This window comes from Perca fluviatilis, chromosome 5 (assembly GCF_010015445.1).
Source record: "Perca fluviatilis chromosome 5, GENO_Pfluv_1.0, whole genome shotgun sequence".
Classification (NCBI taxonomy): Eukaryota; Metazoa; Chordata; class Actinopteri; order Perciformes; family Percidae; genus Perca; species Perca fluviatilis.
The window spans coordinates 21,708,692-21,729,445 of NC_053116.1; the positions used below are offsets into that span (position 1 = coordinate 21,708,692).

At 41.8% G+C, this 20,754-nt stretch overlaps 3 protein-coding genes across 3 annotated transcripts in view; 1 reads left to right on the forward strand and 2 right to left on the reverse strand.

The window, feature by feature from the left end:
• Positions 1-6,711, reverse strand: part of znf385a (zinc finger protein 385A) — a 65,000-nt gene extending 58,289 nt beyond the window's left edge. The window contains exon 1 of the mRNA XM_039801667.1: positions 6,684-6,711. Coding sequence (XP_039657601.1) covers positions 6,684-6,696 — 13 coding nt within the window. The 5' untranslated portion in view covers positions 6,697-6,711. The remainder of the gene's footprint in view (positions 1-6,683) is intronic.
• A 1,706-nt stretch (positions 6,712-8,417) lies between these two features.
• Positions 8,418-11,427, forward strand: birc5b (baculoviral IAP repeat containing 5b). The gene is made up of 4 exons (XM_039801687.1): positions 8,418-8,623; positions 9,747-9,856; positions 10,975-11,092; positions 11,211-11,427. Exons 1-4 carry the CDS (start codon positions 8,498-8,500, stop codon positions 11,298-11,300), a joined length of 444 nt encoding a protein of 147 aa, XP_039657621.1. The 5' UTR covers positions 8,418-8,497; the 3' UTR covers positions 11,301-11,427.
• A 5,971-nt stretch (positions 11,428-17,398) lies between these two features.
• On the reverse strand, positions 17,399-20,287 carry neurod4 (neuronal differentiation 4). The gene is made up of 2 exons (XM_039801676.1): positions 20,086-20,287; positions 17,399-19,189 (listed from the first exon to the last, which is right to left on the reverse strand). The coding sequence occupies exon 2, from the start codon at positions 19,181-19,183 to the stop codon at positions 18,119-18,121; it is 1,065 nt and encodes a 354-aa protein (XP_039657610.1). The 5' UTR covers positions 19,184-19,189; positions 20,086-20,287; the 3' UTR covers positions 17,399-18,118.
• Between the last annotated feature and the right edge of the window lie 467 nt (positions 20,288-20,754).

The window sequence follows — 20,754 nt, forward strand, 5'->3', positions numbered from 1 at the left end:
AAAGTCATGAAGAAGAGACAGAGCTTGACAGAAAATGCTGTCTCCGTCAACCACTGTTTCTCCCTTTTTTTACCCATACTCTTGTCACCCATCTCCCCTTTACGGAGAGCTCGACTGTCGAAATCTGTTTATTGTGTGTGTTGTTTAACCCCCGCCCCCCTCTCTCAGCACTTTGACTCCATGTGTATAAGGACTTGTTAAAGGATTAACCTTTTATCTGTGTGGCTCTGTCCTTTTTCCTTTTTCTCCCTCCATCTCTCATTAACCTGCCCAGCCAAGGTTACGCATTTTATCAACCACTGTGTTTTCATCAAAGGGATGGAATTTAGACTGGGATCGGAGTGGGAGGGGTGGCAAGTAAAAAGGAGAGATGAAATAGAAAGCGACAGAGCGGAGGAAGCAGAAGAAGGAGGGGCAGAGATTAAACTAAATACAAACTGACAGAGGGATGAAGAGACGTGGAGTGACAAGAAGAGACGACCGGGATGATGGAATACAGAAACAAAGACAGAGTCAGACACAGGAGAAGGGCTGCAGAGAATTAAACTGTGGACCAAAGCAATGCAGCCACTAATTGAAGAGGAGCTTCACAGCCAGCTCCTTATGGTCCACTTCCTCCACACCAAGAAACCACTCAAACAATGCCTGCTGTCATGTCCAAGCCCGACGCTCTCTCTCTCTTCAGTTTCCCTTGTGAAGAGGCAAGATAGCCAGAGAGGGATTTTTGAGAATCACACAGCCACAATGTTACTGAGAAGCTCAGTGCTTAAGAGAAGGCTTAACAAAGCTGTCAAAAAATTAATCCCCTTGGGCGGGCATGCTTGCAAACACACAGATATAAACACATGAGCCTGGGTCGACAGAAAATGCTGCCTGATGTTCATATGGCTTCCTCTTGTCCTGCTCTGTCCTCTTTTTCTTCTCTCTACCCCCCTCCTCTTACGCTCTCAGACTGAGGCTGTGAGTCACAGGGTGTTGGAGTGAATACTAAGGAGGCTGGTTGACACCTCCAGTACCTCTCTGCACAGCAGCACACATTTTAGCCACTGTATGTAAACCTTGGTAGACTTAAGGGTCACAAACACCCACACAAATTCTTACAGAATGTAAATTTGGATACATTTCACTGACTAAAAGCTGTTGCTGTTATGGAACATATGGTGGCTCTTAACAAAGGTGCACAAAAATTCTACCACTTTCACAACCGCCACCAAGATCTAACACCTGCAGCAGTATTAACAATAAGCAGTTATACACAGAGAATAATGAACTCACAGATGTGGAACAAACATTGTCAAGTGGAAAAGGACAAAAACACAGATTAGAAAAGGAATTTGAGCCTGTGGCTCCTTAGATCAAGCACATAAACACACATAGTCTGCAGGAAATGAACTGAGCTCTGCGAATATTACTTTTTGAAAATGGGACTCTAGCAGCTAGAACAATAGTTATCATCAATACAGCTATGCGTGCAATTCCTTCCATGAGCATTTGTGTATGTGTGTGTGTGTGTGTGTGTGTATGTGTGTGTGTGTGTGTGTGTGTGTGTGTGTGTGTGTGTGTGTGTGTGTGTGTGTGTGTGTGTGTGTGTGTGTGTGTGTGTGTGTGTGTGTGTGTGTGTGTGTGTGTGTGTGTCAGCAAAAGAGCTAAGATAGGGTTTCCTCATTAGTTGTGTTGGTATCAATAATTCAGAGCTGGTCCTTGTTGGCGTTCAATGGGCCGAGTACTAATGTGCTGTCGGGCCAACGGGGGCCCAGGGCCCAGCGCCACTTTAATGGATGTCATGATGAGAGGGTGAAATCGGAGCATGGAGATCCTGTATCATCCATAGGTAAGAAGAGGGAGGGAGGACAGGGCAGAGGAGAGAAGTGAGAAGACAGTGGTGGGTCAATTGCCACTGGGGAGAGGACAGATGGCATTATTGGACAGGTACATGAGCACAGGGCTGATGGAGAGACACAGGAAGAGTAGGATGGAAAGAAGGGAGGATGCTGGGTTAGGGCCCTCCGTTTGCCATTGGCTACAGATCAATCATTCTGGAGATGATTTGCTGACCTCTATCACCTTTGGATGGGCAGGCATCATGGGACACATGTTAAGTAGCCACTAGCGGTATATCTTAAATGAATAATGAACTAACATTATTTCATTTGCAACCCACTCAACTTGCTTGAGGTACTTCACTCACAAATGCCACTTCAAAAGTAAGGGGAGAAATAGAGTATATGGTAACACTTTATTTTACAGATCTGTAATTTCCAAATCCTTTCTGAGGAAAACTATGTAAACTATGTAATTTGGTAATTACAGGGAAAATAGGATTTTCCTTTAAGGAACTGTCCCCTTCAAACCCTTGATTTATTATCATTTTATATTCATATATGTTGAACTGTATGATTTATTAAAACAAATTTTCCATTTTTGCATGTTCAGCTGACCTTCTGTGCTCTGTAGGGGTGTTGAAATTTAACATTGCATTGATGCATCGTGATGCGGACCTAAATGATTCTGCATCGATGCAGCGACAGACCATAATCGATTATTGCCTAATGATGTTACTTGTTGATTTTCAGGTTGCTGTTTTTTTGTTTTTTTGCCATTTGTCTGTTGTCTGCTGTGTTCAGACACCGCTACATTCAGGAAGTGTCTTTTTCATGAGCAGATACATATATATCGGACTGCTTGAATTTGTTGATGAAAACCATGTGCAGCAATACATAATAATATTAATGAGGTGACGCATCATGATATTGAATCGATTCGAATGACAGGATAATCGTAATCGAATTGAATCGTGACACCCCTAGTGCTCTGACCAAAAAATGATGTTGGTTACATCAGCAGTTAATTGGAATTCATTAAGCGGAAGTGTAGCAATTGAGAACTATTTATATTTTCCATATAAAGAACAAACTGACATAATTATTTTCAGGAAACTTTTTAGGAAATTATTATGATGTCATTCAGACAGTAAAATAAAGTGCTTTATGTATATTATGTTTTCGTGTTAGGAGTCCTTTTTTTCAGTCATGTCAAATAGGTCCAGTGTGTGTGTTGTGTGCATATCTGCATGATGATAAATATATGGTGGCCCTGAGGTGAAAAACACAACAGCACTGGACAATCAATATCAAACTACAAAGGACTGACAATTCAACCAGGATCATTTTGATTGAAAGCGAGTTCCCAAAACGTTTTCCCACAAACGCACACACACACACACACACACACACACACACACACACACACACACACACACACACACACACACACGCTCATGGTGAAGCCAACAGAGAGAGGAATCAATATTCTGGACACCACTGCTGCTGCTGTGCCTGGATGGTGATTAGTAGTTAACCTATGCTGCCCTCTACTGGTGTAAGCCTGTCAACACAGGATTGACCCTGACCCTGTGAATCTGTCTAAATATTCCAGCTTTAGCGACCCTGGTACCAGACAGCAGCCTAGAAAACGATCCCTAAACTGTAAACTGATAGGCTAATATATTCCCAGAGTCATGTCAACATAGACAGGGTTAAATAAGGGACCCAAACAGACATAAGGCACAGCTGGTATAGTATTTATGGCCTGTCAGACTGAATCAGAAATACCATACTCATGCAGAAAACTATCTGTACAACAGACTTGACAAAGCTGCTGAAGCCAGTACTATCCTTACTGGAACTGTTTTTATGGGAAGAATGGTGAACGCTGAGTGCAGAAGGTCAAATGTGAAAGGAACGACTGCTCAGGATAAAGGACTAATAAGGACTCAGTCTGCTGATGAGCAGCAACAGCCTGTGAGAGATTTATCACACCTGAGGGAGAGAGACATCAAACTTCTCCATTCATATAAAGCTATGATCAGTCTCCCTCATTCTTTCCTGCAGAGGAAAAGCACAGTAAATCTACACTTACTAAAATCTGCCAGACAGACAGACTGTAACTCACTTCCTCACAACCCCTCAAATGCATTGTCAAACTGCAACTTCTGTTGATCATAAATTCTAGTCATATTTCATGAGCACCGGTCCACAGGCATTATGAGACTTTCCAGAAACATTAGTTCAGCCTTTTTTCTTCTTCTAGGGTTTGCTTGCATGGTGTCATGAAAAGGATTTCTGTTGATACAGAGTCCGCACCTAGGTCATAAATCATGCTTTGGGTGTCTCCTGGCACTGTGGTGGTGAATTTAGAGGCTGGCCATGAAAGCCAAAGGGGAGGGGCCGAGGCAAGCACCAGGCATCAACATACTTGCACTTCCAGTCCTAAGGTGACAAAGCATTTACTAAAGCTACCAGACAATAAATCACAGCTTATTAGACTATGAAATCTTAGGTAGCTTTAAGATGCATGTCAGGGCACACATCTAAGGGCTTTATTAAAGCTGCGGGAGGCAGAATTTAAAAAACCCCACCAGACTATGAAGTAGAGTGAGACCTCTTCTAGAAGCTAGCCCTCTCCCCTCTCTGTCTAGCCTCTCCAATCATACAAGCATGGGCATGCAGCGGCTTCATACAGTAACATTTAGACGGCATGCCGTCATAAAGCAGCAATACTTGTGAACTACCGTCCTGTTTTCTTTGTAAAGCACTTTGAGATGATATACTGTGATGCAAGGTTCCAGTTAGCTACATAAACATGAACTTGAATTAGTCGCAGACGTAAGCTAGGGTTAGCAAAAGGCTAAACTTCTGGTTCGTCTACCGCATTTATGTTTCCTGTCACGCTGCGTGTCTTTGTTGGGATGGCAGCAGTAGGCGATGCCGCAGCTTTGACCTCTGGTCCTCGTTGCAGGCTTTTGCTGCCATCCGGACGAGGAGACGTCGGAGGCTGTGTGAGAGGTAACGTAAACACGACAAACAAGCGGGTGTTCATGGTAGGCAAAAGGTTAACCACAGCAGAACTTTGCAAGGTTAACCAAAACAACGCTTTCACCGAAGGGACGTTCACGCACTTCTACATTTGCACAACCGCCAGTCTCTCTCTCTGAAATGACCTGTGATTGGCCATAGTTTCCTGTGATGGCTAGATTTACTAAAGCCTGAAAACAGAGCCAAGGATGAGATGTAGAAGTCTAATTTTCTTTCAGACCACTTGAATTACAATATGCTGAAAGGGTATTATGAATTTATTGCCCATTGACGCCAAAAATAAATTACCTACTGCAACTTTAAGAGCATGCATAGCAGATAACAAGCCAGCTCAGTGTAAACGAAAGGACCTCTGCATTCCCCTTGAAGTGGCCTGAGCCTGCAAGTCTGACAGTTGAGCATATCAGTTTGCAACCGTGAGGGATAATCATTTCCCTAAATTTAGAGTATTGATCAGGTGTGGACATGTGCAGGAAATGTGGCAGCTGTACAGTATGTTTCTTGTGCATTAATTGTTTCCCCAAGATTTTAATAAATCAAGATACACATTTTTATTGTTACAAATGAAGTGGGATTTGTGTTGCATAATAAACAAACTAATTGAATTCATGCATAAAAAAATAAATGTCCCCATATTTACTGGGGAACATATATACTGCTCGTTATACTGTAAATACATCTCGTCATGTAAATTGTTTTCCTACTTTATGTTATGTTTTTTATGTTTTTCTCACCTTATTTAAGTGCTATCGGATACTAATTGTTTCAATTATTTTACAGTACGCAATGATTAAATGATTGAGGATCAAAAGAATATTTATCTATTTTCACAATCAATTCCTCATTTAAGATCATTTTTTTAATTTTTGGGAGGTTTTCAGGCTCTCCTGGTCTGACATTATAGTACATATATTTGGGTTTTCAAATGTCGGTCGGCCAAAAGAATACATTCCAAGACGTCACCTTGTGCTCTAGGATATTGTGATCACCATTTTTAATTGCTTTCTGACATTTTGTAAGCCAATTCTTTTCGTGATTAATCGATTAATCACGAAAATAATTGATAATAAAAAGAATCGTTAGTTGCAGCCCTACATTTATGCTTACATTTAAGCTATAGCAACATGCTTTTTGAAAAGAAAATGGCATATAAATAAAGCTTCACAGAGGGAAAAGGAAATAGAGAGACTGTTTGAGGTTCCATGGATGTGTGAACACAGGTGGGTGTGCCTGTCCTGTGAATCCACGCTTGCCTACAGAGATGGAGAATGTTGATGTTGACTGTCACACTCACATGTCCCTGACAGTTTTACACCAGCACCAAAGGACAGGACGTCTTTCTTTCCAACCACATTCATATCACACATTTGCGCCATAACTTCTTGCAGTTCATAATGGTTGAAACTTCACTATAATTTCTGTTGTGCTCCTGCTTGATTAAATAATTTAGGCTGATACATTCCTCGTCTTAATTACACAATGCTGTGTGTATTTTAGAAGACAGTGATTTGCAGTGTGCGGTGTTCAGTCTGGGTCTGAGGGCAGCAGAAGACAGGTGGAGCTGTCAGGACAGTTGTCAGCTCCACGGGGACTCTGTATGAAGATTTGTCCAATAATTAATTTAAAGAAATGCACATTTTTGTGCTTCATCAAAGCATATTTATACCACCAGAAACTCACACGACAAGGAACACTATCCCACTACTTGGGAGCAAAAAAGAATATGTATTTCTTGCTCCTGATAGAGACAGTATAGCATCATTTTAACTAGAAGCAGACAGATAGAGTAGCAGTAGATGGTAATCTTACCTGTGCTCCACATTGCACCTCTAGTCCTCCTGCTGCTCTTGCTGAGTGAGTTCAATCTCCAACCTTTGACAGGCACACTGAGAAACAACAATTTCCTCTGTGAAGTCCTTACCAGCATGAAACTAGTCAGGGCTATTCAGGTAGAAGAAAGATGACAGGAAAGATCCTTAACTGATCTCATTAATTCGAAAAGATTCCAAAAGCTGCATATGCAAACAACATAGCCTTATGCCCATACCAGAAGGTCAGGTGGAAATAGAGACCACAAACACATTGCCTCTATTACCTACCCTCCACCACTCTACATACTATCTCCTCCCTCCCTCTCTCTCTCACTCTCAGCCCTGTGTGAAAACTTTAACAGATGAAGGCAGTTGTATCAGGAGAAAGAGAGAGCAGACATTGAAGGCAGTAGCAGGAAGGCTCAAAGGAAGAATCAAATGTCAATGAAGGCATGAGGACTAAAAGTGAGACACAGAAATGCCAACCTATGAAAATATGATTTGTGGTACAACACAAAGTTCTCTAACAGTGAACACTGTTTCAAAACTGTCTCTCATAAAGCACCACCCACTAGAAGAGGGAGAGTAACAAAGACAAATTTAAAATCTCTGTAAATAACCTCAGCCTTTATTGCTGAAGCTCTCATCTACACAAACATTTCACTGGTGCAACTAGACGACCACTTTTAGCACAAAACTTGGGAATGAAGGAGGGCAAACTGATAAACCTTACACCTATCTGGTGCAGCAATGTTGAGAGAAACAGCGAAAAAATTTGAACATACGGAAATATGCTGAGTGAGAACAGTAACACACACATGTGTAAATTCAGAGCTAGATGTTATTCTGCACAGTCTGCAGTAAGCAGCCATCCACCATACAGGCTACTTGAAGCTAACATGACATCAAATGTACTGTCCAATTCACTCCAGGCCTACTGCTTAATAAGCCCTTACACTGCAGCCCCTCAGAGGGCTGCCGATTATTAGAGGCACACTGCGTCTCAGCGCTACTCCAGGCACTCTGCTGGAAGATAAGGTTAGAAGGGGAAAAGGACAGCAGTTTACAGTTGTAAGCACATTTCAGCACCCGAGGGCCTGAGGGGTAGTGTTACAGGGACACACTGCGCACCAGGACTGTTCCTGTCTTTCACAGTCATAAACAGGCTAGTAAAGTTTACACCACAAACTATTAAATTGGACAGATCACTTCCTGACTATTGTGTCTATGTTTACTTTCACATTACTTAAAAGGATCAGCTGACAACTATAATTCAAGCCTGAAAAGAATAAGAATACCTTCAACAGAGTCTCTTTTGGATAGTTCATTGCATAACAAGACAGGAGTAGAGAAATAATAAAGTAATCACTACAGCAAACAACGTCTTTGCATTTCTATCAATTGCCAACAGGGGGAGTTAAGTTCCTCCAACACACAAACAACTAATCCCTCAGGCTGATTTATAGTCGTCTCAGATGTGGAATATACCAAACAGAACAGACACATTTGACATGTGAAGTAATGAAATGAGACCAAGAGAACATAAAAAAAACAAAAAATTGTTTAATAGCAGAAATATGACTGGACTCGGGACTCGGGGCTCGGCGCTGCTTTACTTGCTTTACTTGGTGCCTGATGTGACCTCTTGTAGATGAAGTCTGGCTGGTGACCTTACGTAGCCATCAGAGCCCCGCCCACCTTAAACCTGCGCAGAGTTTAATCAGTCGAACTGAAAACACCTGTGGAAGCACATGTTCACATCGACAACCACACCGTGTATAAAATTAAGTTAAGCCTGTTTTTGCTTAAGATATGGTCAGCATGGATGTATTGGCAACCAGGTTTTACTCATATGACAAAATGTACAGTCATGATTTACGCGAGCAAAGCTTTTCAGACTGGCCATTTAGAGAGGAATGTAACTGCACACCTGAAAAGGTAAGAAGGCCGCTGTGTCTTGAAGCTTATAGAAGAGTTGTTGGATTATAAAGTGCCTTCAGAAATATTTAATAAAAATATTAATAGAGTTTTTTTTATTTTTATTTATTAGTGCACCGGCACAATCGAGTTAATCAAGAGGGGAATTTGTCTGCAATGAAAGCACGAATGGTGGAAGATCTTTCACTCGAGTTAAAGCAATACCACAGTGCAAAATACTTAAGTAAAAGTAGCCTACTGCATTCAAAATCTTATTTAAGTAAAAGTATTGGCATCAAAATATGTACCGCAGAGGGTCTTAATCCATAATAAAAAATAATTTGTTAGTTGATGTATTAATCTTATTTTGCGATGTAACTAAAGCTGGCGTTGCGGAGTAAAAGCTCAATGTTATCTTACAGAAAGTAGTGGAGTAAAAGTGTATAAAGTAGCATAACATGGAAATACTCAAAGTACAAGGACATCAAAATTGTACTAAGTTGCAGTGCTTGAGTAAATGGTTTTTAGTTATATTCCGCTACTGGAAACAGACAGGGCCAGCAGGAGGTCAGACTGGGTTCATTTGTGATGTTTTCTCTTAAGTTTACGCAGAATGTGTCAGACAGCTCTTGAGCTCTAAGAAAACCCCCAATTTATATTAACCTACAAAGTACATGACTATTTCTGATGAATAGTTATGCATATATTCCAACCTTGTTTATACTCAAACGTTATGCAATAGTATACTACAGTCGGTTATTCGAGGCTGTGGCAATGATGTACAGCTAAGCAGGTGTCAGATTTAGTTTCATTGCATCAGGTGTCCAGTGCACAGACCCTTCCCTTTGCCCACCCTAGTCTTGTCATGATGGATGGGCTGCTGACACCTCACTTGATGAGCAACACTATATACCATTTTTAACAAGCTCTTAACTCTTAACCCATCCTCTGCTGGTTTCACTCTCACTGACACTAATCTACCTGCAGCTGTGTTTTTTTTTTAATTTTATTTATTTATTTATTTATTTTTTGTTTATGCACTTGTCATTAAGCTAATCCGCTCATGAAATTCCTTAATTTAGTGCTTGGATTTTATTTTTCAGTATGCTACTGATATCTATTGCTGATTTGTTTGTCTTTGCAGATGGCCACGGCTGGGTTTGTCCACTGCCCCAGTGAGAATGAGCCTGATGTTGCTAGCTGTTTCTTCTGTCTGATCGAGCTTGAGGGCTGGGAGCCAGATGATGATCCCTGGTAAATAAAGCATGTCAACTTCCAACTTCCTTACTAACCTACCTTAAAGGAACACGCTGACTTATTGGGACTTTAGCTTATTCACCGTAACCCCCAGAGTTTGACAAGTTGATACATACCCTTCTCATCTCCATGCGTGTTGTAACTGTCTGACACTCCCACCGCTAGCTAAGCCTAGCACAGATCCTGGAGGTAACCGGTTCCAACTAGCCTACTGCTCCGAATAAGTGACAAAACGACGCCAACATGTTCCTATTTACATGTTGTGATTTGTATAGTCAGAGGGTGTACAAATAACAAGGTGACTATGCTTATACTATCTAGAAATTGTTGACTCTTACTCCAACTCTGAGCAAACTCCAGGCGAATGCTCTGCTCCTCACCACAGGGCTTCAGGTGCTGCAAGCAAATCGTAGTAGCAGTGCTTCGCCTTTCTGAGAATATAGCTTCCAGTTTGTATACGGTTAGAAGACGGCTGACTCATGACCTTATTTGTACACCCTGTGACTATACAAATCACAACATGTAAATAGGAACACGTTGGCGTTATTTTATCACTTATTCGGAGCAGTAGGCTAGTTGGAACCTGTTACCTCCAGGATCTGCGCTAGGCTTAGCTAGCGCTAGGAGCGTCAGAGTTACAACACGCACGGAGATGAGAAGGGTATGTATCGACTTGTCTAACTCTGGGTGTTACTGTGAATAAGCTAAAGTCCCAATAAGTCGGTGTGTTCCTTTTTTAATGTAAACTTGAAGAATAGTATGCCACCAGTATTAGGTGGTGCAGTATTGCTTCAGATCTGAGATTATTTTCGTCTGTATCACTGTGTTGCCTATAGCCATTACAAGGCTAATTTTAATATTGAGCACATTACTACAGATACTGAAAACGGAAAGATGGCCACATAAAGTTGATTACTATTATTAAAGGGAAAAACAAACTACCTGGATGCAAATTGTGTAGCCGTTTCTCTCGAGCAGTATAATGCCAAATTTAGAAATTTTTTATTTTTGTTTTTAAAACGATTGAGCTAGTTATTTCCACTTTTACATTCCTCTTTGTGTGCCACATTCTTGTGCCTTCAAATCATTTCTTCCTTAACATTTTCTCTGCCCAGGTCTGAACACGTAAAACGCTCCCCTAACTGTGGATTCTTAAACATGCAGAAAGACTTCACCGAGCTGACTGTGGCTGAATTCTGTCATAAGGAAAGGGAGAGGCTAAAGGTCTTCATTGTAAGTGTCTAAAATATCTGTGTAGATTGTATGCAATGATGTGAAGTTTTGCTCAAATACTTATGCAGTGGTTGTTCCATGTTCTGCTCTTATTTTATTTATTGTTTTTTATCCCCAGAAAAAGGTTTGTCATAAGAAGATGGCATGTTTGCGGGATCTCATAGATCATTCACTTGACAGCCTTAAAGCTCAGTCTCTATATGTTTGAAATCAAGCTGTCTATATTTTGTGATTCTATTGCCACACTAATATAAAGTGTAGCATGAGCCTATACTCTTGATTCAGTAGTTTTGATGCAATGGCAGTTTAATATATCAATAAAGTTGTGAATATTACACTTTGTTTGTAGTATTGTCTTTAACCACAAGGTGGAGCTTTTGCACTTAAGCTGCAGGTTTCCCATGTCAGACACTTTCTGGAGTTTCCAAACTCACTCAAAACCTTCACAAAGGCAACTTGAAATGAAAGCACACATTGAGCAGGATTACAATGTGGGCTATATTCCCTCTTTTCAAGCAAAATTTACCATTTTCCTGAACGTGCCACCATCTCTACCACCCCTTTTCAAACCTTGACCCTGGACAGATGGCCTGAAGCCCCTCCCTTTCAATACCAACTGTTGCCCCACTAACATCTGTTACATATAGGGGGACAGTGTGCACTGAGCGCACTCACCAGAACACTTGTCTTACCCTGTGAGCAGTGCTGAGATTTAGGAAACTCTTAAGGATGCTGACAATGGAAATTGTGGAAAAGGTGCTCATACAATGATTACTCCAAGAAAGCTCTGTTACACGGTTACTTATTTAGCATTTCAAGAACAAAGGACACTAATCTTTGCCAAAATTGGTGTCTGATGTCTTGTGTAGCAGAAAGAGGATGTTGGGCTCCGTTTGTGTGAGTCTCTCCCTCTGTCTGATGGGAGGTTTGGGTGGATGGAGTGCAGGATTAAAAGATGCTATCCATTCTCCAACCTTTCACTGTTCTGGATTAATGTCTAATGTAACACTCTGGCCACTGAGCCTAGATCAGCTGCTTAATTCTCCTTTTTATCCGCTCGCTGCAGAGCAAATTGAAGAGACAAAGTAAAATACCCATAGGTGATGTAACATTTCTAATGAAACTGGTATGCTTCAGTTTTTAGGCTGTTTTATGCTCTTAAATTGCTGTGGCGAGAGATTCCCTCAGTCATTCATCGTTTTGCTGTCATAGCCAAAAGTATCTAAAATATTTTAAATGCATGTAGCCGTCCTGTAGTAGAGGAACATCCACTAAATGTACCAGGTACAAATTCCAAACAGTTATGTTGGTTTTGACCTTTAGTTCAATAAGTTACACGGTGGCTCAGTGGTTAGCACTTCTACCTCACAGGAAGAAGGTTCGGGGTTCAAATTCACATCGTTCTGGGCCTTTCTCTGTATAGTTTGCATGTTCTCCCCATGTCTGTGTGGGTTTGCTCTGGTTTCTTCCCACCAAAGACATGCAGTTGAAATTTAGCCGACTGGCTAACACTGGTGCATTTACAGAAATGTTGATTTAATGTGCATTGTCCTAATCAAATAAACTTACAACAAAGTGGTGTTGAATTTGCATATGTATGCAGACTACAGTTTGTTTACAGTAATTGCTAATGTAACTCTAATCTAATCAAGGTTTATATCCACATCCCATGTCAATCCACTTATTTGTGTGTGCTCCAGAAAATGAACAAAAAGAATGGCGTGGTGTCACTTCTATCCCTGAGCAGAACAGATGTGATAGATGGGCTTATCTGTGGGAATGGTGCGAAACTGTTGATTTGATTGGATCGTAACTGAGGTGGGAGCTTAGTTTTATAGCAGTTAAGTATAAACCCATAAAATGTGTTTAGAATTAGTCATTACGTTAATAGGAAACTGCATTGCTCTACTGCACATGGATTTGGTTGTCTTCTGATCTAAATAACATACTGTGACAAAGGGCGCACCAGTAGCCTCCAGTGCAGTTTTCTAATTAATGAGTTTCTGCTAAACAAACTAAACAGTGAGTGTAGCAGATGGACAAACGGGCAGATGTTACCAACAGAGTTTACAACCTGAGCTTTCCATCAGGCCCCATCTGTTGCTCCTGCGACTGGTACCTCCTTCTACCCTCCTCCAATGCTTCTGCTCATCAGCATCTATCACCAAACCCTCTCCCCTGATGCTCCATATACACTACACAGCCCTGAATGAATGACATCAGCATTTGCCCTCTCGCCTGACCTGGTTTAACCCTTAATTAACAGCGCTTACAGGAATGGCTAATCACATCGGCGTAAGAACTTCAACTTTTTTTTAGTTTTGCTGGCTTCTTTCACTCTGAACACTACTGAGAATACACAAATCAGGATAACGGATTATAAAGGCTGACATGTTTACAGGCCAAATGATAGAAGTCTAGACTGCACAGTGATCCTGAATCAAAGCCATGTGAATGTGTCTAGATCATGCTGAATTTACTGACAGATTACCAGAGCTAAAGGGACTCTCAAAGTTGCACTGTTCCTTGCATTATAATTAGGAATCCCCTTTTCAGTTTCTCCTCTCCCTCCTCCACCTCTGTTCTCCCACGTCTATGGCAGTAGGGCATGCTGGCTGCTTGCTCTCGCAGACACCATGGCCCTCCTACCTTGGCTGTGTTTTGTGCCCTGTTCGAAAAGGACCTCCATCTGTCCCTACACTCAGCCCATTGTGGTGTCCCAAAGCCCAGCAACTTCCACAATGCAGGGGGCGTGCAGGAGAGGGGGGGAGGGGGGTTACAGGGTAAACACGACAGCATCCAGATCCCATTAGAAGCTCTTTAACTCCTACACCCTAATACTCTCAGAACTCTGGGAGGAGAGGGACCACCCCTTATTCTCATGCACAATGTCACCTTTACACCCACTCCCATAGGTAATGAGTCCACGAGCTGCCTTCTTTCCTCCCCTCCCATGTACATCTTTTTTCTTTTTCTCTTGCATCGGTATAATAAGCTGTCACGTTACATCATTGTGTTAAGCATCCTTTAGCTGACCATAATAACATAATTATTTGATGTTTATAACTTCCCCTAATTTTTTTACGGGGGTAACAGCAGTGTTTTTATTTAAAGACCTGTTGATTTAGAGAACCGTTATTGGATATTAAGTTGGAATTAATTCTATTCCTGTCTCACTGGAGTTCAGTTTAGTGTAATGTGGTCCTCTAATAGATGGAACCAAGTTCAGGATACCTTTATTAAAGTTTTTATTAATTTCTATTTAATTGCTTCCACCATGGTGACCGTGACCAACCCAATCCCTACATCTTATTACGCCAGCCTTGCCATGTTTTATTGTTTTCTTCTGTCTTTTCCCACATCTTTCTCCATCCATCTCCTGAGTCTTTCTTCTACCAGCTGCTCCTCTAAGTCTAGGGCGTCTCTGTTTTGGGGTGCTCCACCTCTCAACCTGGGCACTCGTATCCCTATGCTCCCAGCAGAGGCGTGTGTGTGTGTGTGTGTGTGTGTGTGTGTGTTCATGTGCTCATGTGCTCATGTGCACTGTGGCCCAAGAGGAGGGGGGATCACTGTGTCCGCCCCAGCTTAAAGGCAGAGGGATTACCGGCACACAGACACTGATTAAAGCCTTCCAGCCTCCTATGGCCCCATTAATACAATCTTAATCACAATGCTTTATCCCTCCTATCTAGCTCCTATGGATCAGGACCTTTTCATTTTAGTGGGAGGCACTCTTGTTTGGCCAGTGGATTAAGTGTGCTGCACACAGAAACAAAAATATAAGCACGAGACGGAACACGACCAAGCTTCAATCTGCACTACAAAAATGTATCTCTGATTTAGTTTTTTTTCTTTTTTGTGATGCCAACCTCCTGCCAAAATGAATTAACGTCATCATTTTATGTTGCCATTAGGGTTCATATTGTTGGCATTGTCTGTATAATGTATATAAAGATAAAAAAAAACTACAAAAGTTTAGGACTTGAGTTGGAGTGCTGCACCATTAATTCTCTGTGGGCAGATATCTGACATGACCTCACTCTCCCAAGGGATTGAACCACAGGTCGCTCTATGTTGCCTGCCGTCTTGGCCAAGATGGCAAGACAGAGCATGTGTTCCCTTTCCATTAAAAGGCCCTCATGTCCTTATCATAGATGAGAGGCACTTGGTATACATAATCTGTGTTTGAGGCCTGTACTTAAAGTCAGGATTTTTGTGTTGCACTTTTTCAAGTGTTTTACACAATACATTCCTTTTTATCATTTTAACATGATACATGTTCTTCTTTGAACAGGTGAAGTACACGTTTATTACAAATTATTAACCCTAAACTATTTTAATCTTATAAAATGCATATATTTCTATGTCTTCCTAAATTGTTCCATGTCAAACACTCTCTCCACTGCCATGCCCCAATCTCCAGAGACTGTCCTGCATCTCTGTTTTGTAATCTTGTATCCAGAGTTAATTTACGTGGATTATTTCTAAATCCACCCACTCATGTATTTGGACTCAGGAGGATAATCCAAGCGCTGCCCCCCACCGTTTTTACCATAGCAAAACAGCAAAGGCACAAAGAGGGTGTACGCCAGCTAACTCTGCCAGTACTTTCTCACAGGCCAAGTGTCTGCCTGTGTGTAAAGCTATGTGTCATATACCAAGGCTGACACACAGGAGCAGAGAGGACAAACTTGTGAATAGGGGGCAAGGACCTTGGTCACCTCTTCTGCCCTTTTCTTCTCTTTCCTCTTCTCCTTTTTTTTCCCTCAACACACAAATTCCCATTTCTCTCTCTCTCATGCTCTCACTCTCTTCTCTCTCTCTTTCCCCCCAAATTGGCCCAGCTGTCCATCAGCCCCCCGCAGTTCCCCCAGCTGTCTGCCCGCCCCAAACGAGAAGCCCCACAACAATACAGGTCACAGGTCAAGAGAAAGAACAGGCTGCGTTCACAATGGACCAGTGGCGCCCAGTAAAACAAACGTTCCCTTTTTCTCTTCCAGCCTTTCTCCACTGTTGCCACGACTGGAAAAGACAACCCTTTGGAGAGGTAGCTGAAGAGGGGGCGAAAGTGCTCTTGGCAAACAGCCTCTGAGGCACCTTCCCCTTCTGACAATTGCTTGAAGAACCACAATAATAGACACACTCGAACACACCTCTTGCTCTCACCTCTTCATCTCACACTCTGCCACCCCGTTCTTTGTTTTTTTTTTCAAGTGCAATCATTAAAGTCAAAACTGGCTTTTGTCGTTAGTTGAGTAATATAAATGTGCTGTGCACCTTGCCAGTTTGAGCTGATCTGGAAATCAGCATCAGAATACTGTATATTTTATTGCAGGTTTATTTCCTCAAACTTAAAGGTGTTATATGTACTATTGGTTAAGGTTGCATTATTTTCTAAATATTGAAAGAAAAAGTCTGACTTTTAGATTTATAACATCCGTATTCATATGCTGTGTCTCTGAACAGAAATCTGGTGCTTTTCTGTCTGAGTTAATGTGGATGAATTCTTTGAAAATGAGCTCTTGTCCTACAGTGTTTGGCATGAGCTAGATGCGAAAATGGGACATGTGGGAGAGAGAACGAACGAAAAGCCTCTGACACATTCACCTGCTCCCCAGAGCTGTTTTCCCATGGCCCACAAAAGCCTCCCGCCTGACCTGATAGAAACCCCATAGCAAGCCACATGACACACACATACACACACACACACACACACACACACACACACACACACACACACACACATACACACACACACACATGCATACATCCTGTAACATGATCTCTATTGCCACAAAAATGTCCTTTATTATAGCACCTTTGTCTTTATTTTTGATATAAGTTTGTCCATGTTCGTTGGAAAATGAAACTCAGCCACTTAAAATTTGAATGATGATTGATGTTTCGTGTAAATTCACCTGAAACTGACCGTGTGCAAAGGGAACTTTTCAAAAGGTATGAGCTGGCATTAATGATTACAATAATTTGAAAAAAAATTGGAACGTATTTACTTAATTTGAGTTTGAGAAAATAATCAAAATTACTCTTCTGACTTGTGGTGCCTTAAGTAGGGTTTGGGGACAGGCAAGTATTTCACAATGCAATGGTAAAATGTATTAAGAATTATATTATGATGGAAGCCTCACTACATTATAAATAATCAACTGGTATCCACTTGAATTGATGTATTGGAGCTGCATATATGTACCCTCAGCTTTATTGGGAGAGATTGTATGAACTTTCTGTTGAACTAATATTCAACTACAGAATGACGGCATAACGGAAGAAAACACATGGCAAATATTGTTACTATGGAAATAGCATATAATATAAGAATATTTATTCAATTAAGTGCGAAACAGCAAAATATTTACAACAGTACAGTATAACAAATTGTGACACCAAATAAACTAATACCTGAAAGGCTTCAAATAAATAAATTAAATACAGTACAGCTGCTAGTGACTGACAACAAAACCAAGAAGACAGTGAAACAAAAATTGTGCTGAGAAAAAAATAAAAAGATAAGACATTTAAAAATAAATATTAAATACAGATATAAATAAATGTATTGCTTTTTCTTACGGCCAGGGAGACATTGGCTTTAGGCCTCAGTGCACAATTTAGGTTAAGACTGGATGACTTTTTGTTCTATTTCTTTTCATATGCTAAAAAAGTTATGTTCTTGTCCACCTTTGTAATGCTTTAGTGTGAATATCCGATTTGGTAAAATCTTTAGTCACTCCGTAACAACTGAAATAAGAAGAATCCAAATAACATAATCATAACAAAAAATAATAAATAAAATAATAAAAGGTTATGGGTGCGTGTTTGTATCAGGTAGATTGAGTTGAGATTGTGAGTCTCTCTCTGCATTCAGTGCTCTCCCAGAGTACAAGACAACATAATGCAGACAATTTATCTATACAGTCGGTACCACAGCCATCATTTTTACAGCAGTTCATTCAAGAGCAGTGCTTATGGCCTGGCCAGCAGTCAATCACTGGTCCTCTCAACTGTTCATGGTCACATGCTGCTCATCTGAGAGGCGAGCAGGTGAGAGGGAGTGAAGGAGTCAAAGGCCACATCCAGAGGCAGCTCATAGCGTGAAGCTTGAAAAAGTGGGTGGCCCTGAGGGCCCCCTGGTAGGCCGCCAGTCGTGGGAGTGGGGTAATGGTGAGACGAAAGGTAGTGGGCATGGTGGCCAGGGTGGGGTGTGTAGCTCTCTGTCTCACGGGGAGAGGGCTCCTGCTTCAGGGCATAGCTGCCACTGATGCTCAGGGGGGGAGTGAGGGGCCCTTCGTATGGGGGGGTGCCGCTGCTGCACTCGTTAGGGGAGGGGTTGTCATATACAGGCCCCTTGAATCCCTTCATATGGAGGAGGTGGGAAGCCTCCAGGGAGCCATAGGGGGGGCTGGGAAGGCCTGGAGATGGATAGCTGAGGGGATGGCCAGCCTGACCCCCCACACCACCCACCCTCGGGCCTCCACACTTGTCGTCCGGCTTGTTGAGCATTATTGGACTGGGTCCCAGCTGCAAGCAGCCGGCCACAAGGTTACTGGTGGGCTGAGACAGACCTTTACACATCATCTCCACAAAGCCATGGCTCTCAGGGGACTGGCCACTCTCAAGCGACTCCGACAGAGCCCAGATGTAGTTGCGTGCCAGCCGTAGAGTCTCAATCTTTGACAGCTTCTGTGTCTTGGAGTAGCAGGGCATCACTCTGCGCAGACTTTCCAGGGCGTCATTAAGCCCATGCATACGTGAACGTTCTCTGGCGTTGGCTTTGACTCGCCGGGCACGAAACCTCTCCTGTCTTGCTTTGGTCATCTTCTTCTTCTTAGGGCCTCTTCTTTTGGGAGACTGTTCTCCATTTGGTCCAATCTCCCCATCATTATCGTCATCATCCTCCTCCTCTTCTTCCTCCATATCCTCACTGCCCAGTTCTGTGCAAGAGTGGATTTGGCTGCCTACTGTGAGGCCATGACTTTCCTCTCCATCCTGAGAGCTGCCGTCCTCCTCCTCTAGCCAGCCAAGGGAGCTCACCAGCTCACTCACATCCCCGCTCTTTCCAAATGGTTTGGTCATCATTTTGATCTGAGGAAACAGCACAAAAATCAGTTACCCAACTGATGCATTCTTAAGTGTTAATCTGTAAATGTATGATGCTTCTCCCTAAAATGTATATGTAATTATACAATTTTGTATTGATTGATTATGGACAGGAACAGGTAGCCTGGGAACTCCTGACCCTTGAAATACAGAATGAGTTCTCTCATTTCAGCACTGCAGTGTGGACAGCTCACTCCTCTAACTCAAGAGCTGGTGGTTCTAACAATACCAAAGAAGAAGAAGAAACCCTGCGATTATTTAAAATGCATTATAGTGTGGTATTTTGATATTAAGGAATAGATGGCTGTTTTTAGAATTAATGGTCCCCTGCTGTTATGCTGTTGCTATACAGAGACGCTGTCAATCTAGGACACGATGGGATTTACTCAGCATATAAAGCTCAAAGATTAAATAGGCAACATACAACTCCGCACACATGGGGACAAGCCGCCCACATCTCTACATTTTAGACATCTTGCAAAATAAAGCCCTGACGCTATAAGGAATTAATGCATTAGATTAAAAGTGACCTCGGACAGAGAATTTACTATTGTTTTGATAGAAGAAAAAAACTATCCTAGTTAGTTATTGTGCACTAGTGCGTAAAAGTGGGATACATTACTGTAATTTATGAATTTAGAACTTGACACGCAATTGTCTGGACTATATGCTACTGAACATAATTAGGCCTACATGAACACTGCAACACATATTTCGGCTGATTGAAATCACAATACATTTTGTAAATTCCTTTAGTGGATCTTTTGCCCCCTGGAAGCAACAGAAATGCATGTGCTGAATTTAGTAGCCCAAATTTGTTTCCCAAATAAGCTCTATTTTGTATCTTTTTCTTTTTACTGGACTGATAATTGTAAACTCACCTGTTTGGATTTACTGCTCGCTCTTCGTAAAATAACAGAAAGATCAGGTTAATAATAATAATTTAAAAAAAATGCAACTGAGTGATTTTTATTCCAGAGTCGCTGCGTTTCTCTCTTCGCACATCCGCCAGTGTCCCAAACTCTTCTGCTTCTTCAGATAACCATGAGTGCGCGTGGAACTTTCATCTCTAAATGGCAAGACCGGGCTGATTTCTTTGCCTTTAGCCGGGTAAGCCCCTCCCTCAGGCGCCCCACCCACCTTCAATTTATCCAAACGCGCGTGGCGGGCTCGTGGCCAGAAGTTCCACCCAGTAAATGAATGAGTGAGGGACAGACAGAGAGAGAGAGAGAGCGCGCGCCCGAGTGTTTGGGACAGTGCAGAAAATGCGCAAACATTAGAAAAAAAACTTTGATAATAATATGGCCATCATAAATGATGTTGGGAACACAGTAGCCTATCTGATGGTATATTGGAGCTTACAGTACAGATGCATATATATATCTATACACATCCATGGGACTTGGGCAGTTTTTCATCATTGTTTTCCCCGCACCACACAAACGCCAACTTGCTTAATAATCTGCCAAAATATTTAGGCTAGACACCTGCATATTCTTCACCATCGTTCTGAGATCTCCTCACCCTACAGTATTTTCCTCTTCTTTACA

Bases quoted from the DNA above. Each gene is read 5' to 3' on its own strand.
- neurod4 (XM_039801676.1), bottom strand. From the start codon at position 19,183: ATGATGACCAAACCATTTGGAAAGAGCGGGGATGTGAGTGAGCTGGTG.
- birc5b (XM_039801687.1), top strand. From the start codon at position 8,498: ATGGTCAGCATGGATGTATTGGCAACCAGGTTTTACTCATATGACAAA. The intron at 9,857-10,974 runs GTAAATAAAGCA...TTCTCTGCCCAG, and splicing joins GAGCCAGATGATGATCCCTG to GTCTGAACACGTAAAACGCT. The intron at 11,093-11,210 runs GTAAGTGTCTAA...TTTTATCCCCAG, and splicing joins AGAGGCTAAAGGTCTTCATT to AAAAAGGTTTGTCATAAGAA.